Source organism: Procambarus clarkii, chromosome 17, assembly GCF_040958095.1.
Source record: "Procambarus clarkii isolate CNS0578487 chromosome 17, FALCON_Pclarkii_2.0, whole genome shotgun sequence".
Taxonomy (NCBI): domain Eukaryota; kingdom Metazoa; phylum Arthropoda; class Malacostraca; order Decapoda; family Cambaridae; genus Procambarus; species Procambarus clarkii.
The window spans coordinates 31,070,532-31,076,832 of record NC_091166.1 but is presented as its reverse complement, the minus strand read 5'-3'; the positions used below and the strand labels follow the sequence as shown (position 1 = coordinate 31,076,832).

Below are 6,301 nucleotides of genomic sequence, written 5' to 3'. Positions count from 1 at the left end.
GGACGGGCCGATATGGGACTCTGAGTCTCACTATTTAGGTTATCTCTTAACTACTGTAGCATCTTACCTTACCTTGAGGTGCTTCCGGGGCTTAGCGTCCCCGCGGCCCGGTCGTCGACCAGGCCTCCTGGTTGCCGGGCTGATCAACCAGGCTGTTGGACGCGGCTGCTCGCAGCCTGACGTATGAGTCACAGCCTGGTTGATCAGGTAGGAACATCTTCCTGATGTTCGTGCAGAACTATGCAGGCTCACCAAGAAGCTCTTATGTAGGAAGGAAGCTATTATGCAGAACTATCTTAAAAACAGTTTGGCCATCTGCTTGTAGCAGATACTTGTACTTGACCCATACTGCTTGTGGCAAATAGTAAAGTAATATGCAAGTCTGTTGTTGCAGGCGATGAGTCACAATAACGTGGCTGAAGTATGTTGACCAGACCACACACTAGAAGTTGAAGGGACGACGACGTTTCGGTCCGTCCTGGAGCATTCTCAAGTCGATTGTCCATTCTCACAATCGACTTGAGAATGGTCCAGGACAGACCGAAACGTCGTCGTCCCTTCAACTTCTAGTGTGTGGTCTGGTCAACAAGTCTTTTGTTATTTTGTTTTATTTTCATTATTTTATTATCATGTAAATTCAGTAGATTTTTTTTAACTGTTTGGTGTTTGTTTACATGCGTAATCCTCTGAGGGAATGTTAATAATCTTATCCTTACTATTCTTGCTAATACCTTGCAGGGGGACGGTGCTTGTCAGAGACGCTCGTCTGTAGTTAGGTTCCGTCTCCTTAATCTCCAAACATGTATATTGGTGCCATCTTCAAAGCACATGATGACACATGTGTCACCTTCAGAGCACATGATGACACATGTGTCATCTTCAGAGCACATGACGCTACATGTGTCATCTTCAGAGCACATGCCGCTACATGTGTCATCTTCAGAACACATGACGCTACATGTGTCATCTTCAGAGCACATGACGCTACATGTGTCATCTTCAGAACACATGACGCTACATGTGTCATCTTCAGAACACATGACGCTACATGTGTCATCTTCAGAGCACATGACGCTACATGTGTCATCTTCAGAGCACATGACGCTACATGTGTCATCTTCAGAACACATGACGCTACATGTGTCATCTTCAGAGCACATGACGCTACATGTGTCATCTTCAGAACACATGACGCTACATGTGTCATCTTCAGAGCACATGACGCTACATGTGTCATCTTCAGAACACATGACGCTACATGTGTCATCTTCAGAGCACATGACGCTACATGTGCCATCTTCAGAGCACATGACGCTACATGTGTCATCTTCAGAGCACATGACGCTACATGTGTCACCTTCAGAACACATGACGCTACATGTGTCATCTTCAGAGCACATGACGCTACATGTGTCATCTTCAGAGCACATGACGCTACATGTGTCATCTTCAGAGCACATGACACTACATGTGTCATCTTCAGAACACATGACGCTACATGTGTCATCTTCAGAACACATGACGCTACATGTGTCATCTTCAGAGCACATGACGCTACATGTGTCATCTTCAGAGCACATGACGCTACATGTGTCATCTTCAGAGCACATGACGCTACATGTGTCATCTTCAGAGCACATGACGCTACATGTGTCATCTTCAGAGCACATGACACTACATGTGTCATCTTCAGAGCACATGACGCTACATGTGTCATCTTCAGAGCACATGACGCTACATGTGTCATCTTCAGAGCACATGACGCTACATGTGTCATCTTCAGAGCACATGACGCTACATGTGTCATCTTCAGAGCACATGACGCTACATGTGTCATCTTCAGAGCACATGACACTACATGTGTCATCTGTGTGGCTACATGTTTTGTTTCTCTAAACAAAAACAGGCTTTTACCTGTCACAGGTGTGGCATCCATTCTTACTCTTACGAAATGAAGGGTATAGTATACAATACAGCTTAATTCCAATGCAATGTCACACAAAATAATTAAATCAAAATGAAAATAAATAGAAATCAATGAAAATTCGATTTATCTTTGCAATCGGAAACATTGAAATGGAATCATAACATATTGAGAATAGCGTGTGTTGTTATTACGTGCAACAGATGGCACTGTTTTTCTAAATAAGCATGTTTTTACCTGTCATCTATATAGTAGGTATACAAAAACACGAGCATATTCGAATAGATCGTTGTGTAAAGATTTCAAAGCAATTGGTGATGAACTTCCTGAGATTACAGTGTGCGTTGCTCTTACGCCCAACAGATGGCGCTTTGTTTTTTAAGCATGTTTTTTCCCAGTCTCAGGTGAAACATGTATATAGTAGCTATATAAAAATACGCGCCTATTCGAATGCAACTTTGTGTCAAAATTTCAAAGCAATCGGTAAAGAGGATTCGAAGATTTCCCTCACATGAAAAACAGATGAAAAACACAGTTAAAAAAAAAAACATGTTTTTTCCCCGTCACAGACGTGACATCTAAAGAGTATGTATATAAAAACCTGCTCGGAGGTTTTTATATACATACTTTACAGATGTCACGTCTGTGACAGCAAAAATAACATGTTTTTTCTGAAAAACTGTTTTTTTCATGTGTTTTTCACGTGAGGGGAAATCTTCGAAATCTTTTTTTACCGATTGCTTTGAAATTTGACACAACGTTGCATTCGAAAAGGTGTATCCTTTTATATATCTACATGCCTTACCTGTGACAGGAAAAAACATGTTTTTTTTTTAAACAGCACCATCTGTTGGACGTAAGAGCTTGAAATTTTGACACAACGTCGCATTCAAATAGGCGAGTCTTTTTATGTACGTACTATATAGATGCAACCCCTCTAACAGGTAAAAACATGCATTTTTTTTTAAACAGCGCCATCTTTTGCATTTTGCAATAGCAACATGCACGCGATACTAAATATGTCACGAATTCCATTTCAATGTTTCCGATAGCATTGATAAATTTTATTTTCATAAATTTCGATTTATTTTATTTTTTATTGAAATATTTTGTGTAACATTGTGTTGGAATTGAGCTGCGTTGTTTACCATACCATTCATTTCGTAAGTATAAGTATAGATGCCACACCTGTGACAGGTAAAACTATGCGTTTCTTGAAAAACAGCGCCATCTGTTGCACGTAAGAGCAACACACACATGCTATACTAAATATGTTACAATTCCTTGTCAATGTTTCTAATTGAAACATTGAAATGTTTCAATCAGAAAATAAATTAAATTTTCATAGATTTTGATATATTTTCATTTTGATTTAATTATTTTGTGTGAATTGCGTTGGAATTGAGCTGTGTTGTTTAAAATCCCGTTCATTTCATGGGTATAGTTTATTTTTTTATTTTTTTCATATTTTCATTTCAATTTTTAACTTTTTCTCATATTTCAGTGATGGGAACATCAGATCACTTTATATTCCCAATTTTCTCATGGGAACATCAGACCCTTTGGGAAGGCGTCGGACGAGGGAGTAGGGAATGGTGGGGATGATGAGGGGAAAAGGGGGGGGGTAATGGTGGGGAAGGACGAGGGATCGGGGGAGTTTGGGAAGGTGGGGACGAGGGGATGGGGGAATGGAGGATGATGGGGAGGACAAAGGGACAGTGGAGTGGGGCATGGTGAGAAGGAAGAGGGGATGGTGGAGTGGGGAATGGTGGGAAGGACCAGGGGACGGTGGAGTAGAGAATGGTTAGGAGACTGAGGAGACGGGTTAGGGGGAATCGTGGGGAGGACTGGGGGACAGGGAAGGTTGCTGTGGCCAGGTACTGCTAGTTAGAAATAGAATTGGCCCCAGCACCGATCCTTGAGGTACTCCACTCATTACTGTTCGCCAGTCCGACTTCTCGCCCCTTTCTGTAACTCTCTGGCTCCTTCCTTTTAGATAGTTCCTTACCCATGCTAGGGTCTTTCTGCTTACTCCTGCCTGCCTCTCAATTTTGAACAGCAGTCTCATGTGCGGTACTGTATCAAAGGCCTTTTGGCAGTCCAAAAATATGCAGTCTGTCTAACCTTCTCTGTCCTGCCTTATCCTCGCTATTTTATCACAGAATTCCAAAAGGTTTGTTAGGCAAGATTTTCCTTTCCAGAACCCATGTTGATGTTTGTTTACCAACTAAATGTTCTCTAGGTGTGCAACCAGTCTTAGCCTAATTATTCTTGCAAGTATTTTACAGGGGATGCTTGTCAGTGATACAGGTTTATAGTTAAGGCCTCCTCCCTATCCCCTTTCTTGAAAATCGGAACGACATTTGCCCTCTTCCAGCAATTGGGCAATTCTCCCGACATAAGTGATTCATTAAAGATCATTGCCAGAGGCACGCTGAGGGCCTGCGGTGCCACTTTTAGTGTCCAATGTGATGATACTTTGTCTGGTCCAACTGCTTTAGGTGCATTCAGTGTTGTCAACTGTGTGTTTGTGTGTGCGTGTGAGTGTGTGTGTGTGTGCGTGTGTGTGTGTGTATTCACCTAGTTGTGCTTGCGGGGGTTGAGCTCTGCTCATTCGGCCCGCCTCTCAACTGTCAGTCAATCAACTGTTACTAACTACTTTTTTCAACACACACATCCCAGGAAGCAGCCCGTAGCAGCTGTCTAATTCCCAGGTAAATATTAGAATTCTAATTCTAATATTTCACTGGGAGCCGGTCGGCCGAGCGGACAGCACGCTGGATTTGTGATCCTGTGGTCCTGGGTTCGATCCCAGGCGCCGGCGAGAAACAATGGGCAGAGTTTCTTTCACCCTATGCCCCTGTTACCTAGCAGTAAAATAGGTACCTGGGTGTTAGTCAGCTGTCACGGGCTGCTTCCTGGGGGTGGAGGCCTGGTCGAGGACCGGGCCGCGGAGACACTAAAAAGCCTCGAAATCATCTCAAGATAACCTCAAGATAGGTAACAAGGGCATCAGGGGTAACGGAAACTCTGCCCATTTGTTTTTCCGGCGGTGCCAGGAAATCTAACCCCAGTTCCTAGGTCCACAAGTCTAGAGTGCTGTCCGCTCAGCCACCGCCCGCCCGTGAGTGTGTGTAATTACCTAAGTGTAATTACCTAAGTGTAATTACCTAAGTGTAGTTACAGGATGAGAGCTACGCTCGTAGTGTCCAGTCTTCCCAGCACTCTTTGTCATATAACGCTTTGAAACTACTGACGGTCTTGGCCTCCACCAAGGGTGGATGTGTGTGTGTGTGTGTGCCCTAAAAGAGAAGGATGTACTCACCTATTTGTGCTTGCGGGGGGTTGAGCTTTGGCTCTTTGGTCCCGCCTCTCAACTGTCAGTCAACTGGTGTACAGATTTCTGAGCCTACTGGGCTCTATCATATCTACATTTTAAACTGTGTATGGAGTCAGCCTCCACCACATCACTGCCTAATGCATTCCATCCGTTAACTACTCTGACACTGAAAAAGTTCCTTCTAATGTCTCTGTGGCTCATGTGGGTACTCAGTTTCCACCTGTGTCCCCTTGTTCGCGTCCCACCAGTGTTGAATAGTTTATCCTTGTTTACCCGGTCGATTCATCTGAGGATTTTGTAGGTTGTGATCATGTCTCCCCCTACTCTTCTGTCTTCTAGTGTCGTAAGGTGCATTTCCCGCAGCCTTTCCTCGTAACTCATGCCTCTTAGTTCTGGGACTAATCTAGTAGTCTAGTGTGTGTGTGTGTGTGTGGTTACCTTACTTTTTTTGGACTCTGGGACCTTCTCTCTCTCTCTCTCTCTCTCTCTCTCTCTCTCTCTCTCTCTCTCTCTCTCTCTCTCTCTCTCTCTCTCTCTCTCTCTCTCTCTCTCTCACACTCTCTCACTCTCTCACTCTCACTCTCTCTCACACACTCACTCTCTCACTCTCTCACTCTCTCACTCTCTCACTCTCACTCTCTCTCTCTCTCTCTCACACTCTCTCACTCTCTCTCTCACACTCTCTCACTCTCTCACTCTCTCACTCTCTCACTCTCTCTCTCACACTCTCTCACTCTCTCACTCTCTCTCTCTCTCTCTCTCCTCTCTCTCTCTCTCTCTCTCTCTCTCTCTCTCTCTCTCTCTCTCTCTCTCTCTCTCTCTCTCTCTCTCTCTCTCTCTCTCTCCTCTCTCTCTCTCTCTCTCTCTCTCTCTCTCTCTCTCTCTCTCTCTCTCTCTCTCTCTCTCTCTCTCTCTCACTCTCTCACTCTCTCTCTCACACTCTCTCACTCTCTCACTCTCTCTCTCTCTCTCTCTCTCTCTCTCTCTCTCTCTCTCTCTCTCTCTCTCTCTCTCTCTCTCTCTCTCTCTCTCTCACT

General features: G+C 44.1%; 1 protein-coding gene across 1 annotated transcript; it reads right to left on the bottom strand.

Annotated features, from left to right (window-relative positions):
• Positions 1-752: 752 nt before the first annotated feature.
• On the bottom strand, positions 753-1,820 carry LOC138365608 (keratin-associated protein 16-1-like). The gene has a single exon (XM_069326086.1). The coding sequence runs from the start codon at positions 1,818-1,820 to the stop codon at positions 753-755; it is 1,068 nt and encodes a 355-aa protein (XP_069182187.1).
• Positions 1,821-6,301: the final 4,481 nt, after the last annotated feature.

Coding starts and splice junctions, on each gene's coding strand:
- LOC138365608 (XM_069326086.1), bottom strand. CDS start 1,820: ATGTGCTCTGAAGATGACACATGTAGCGTCATGTGCTCTGAAGATGAC.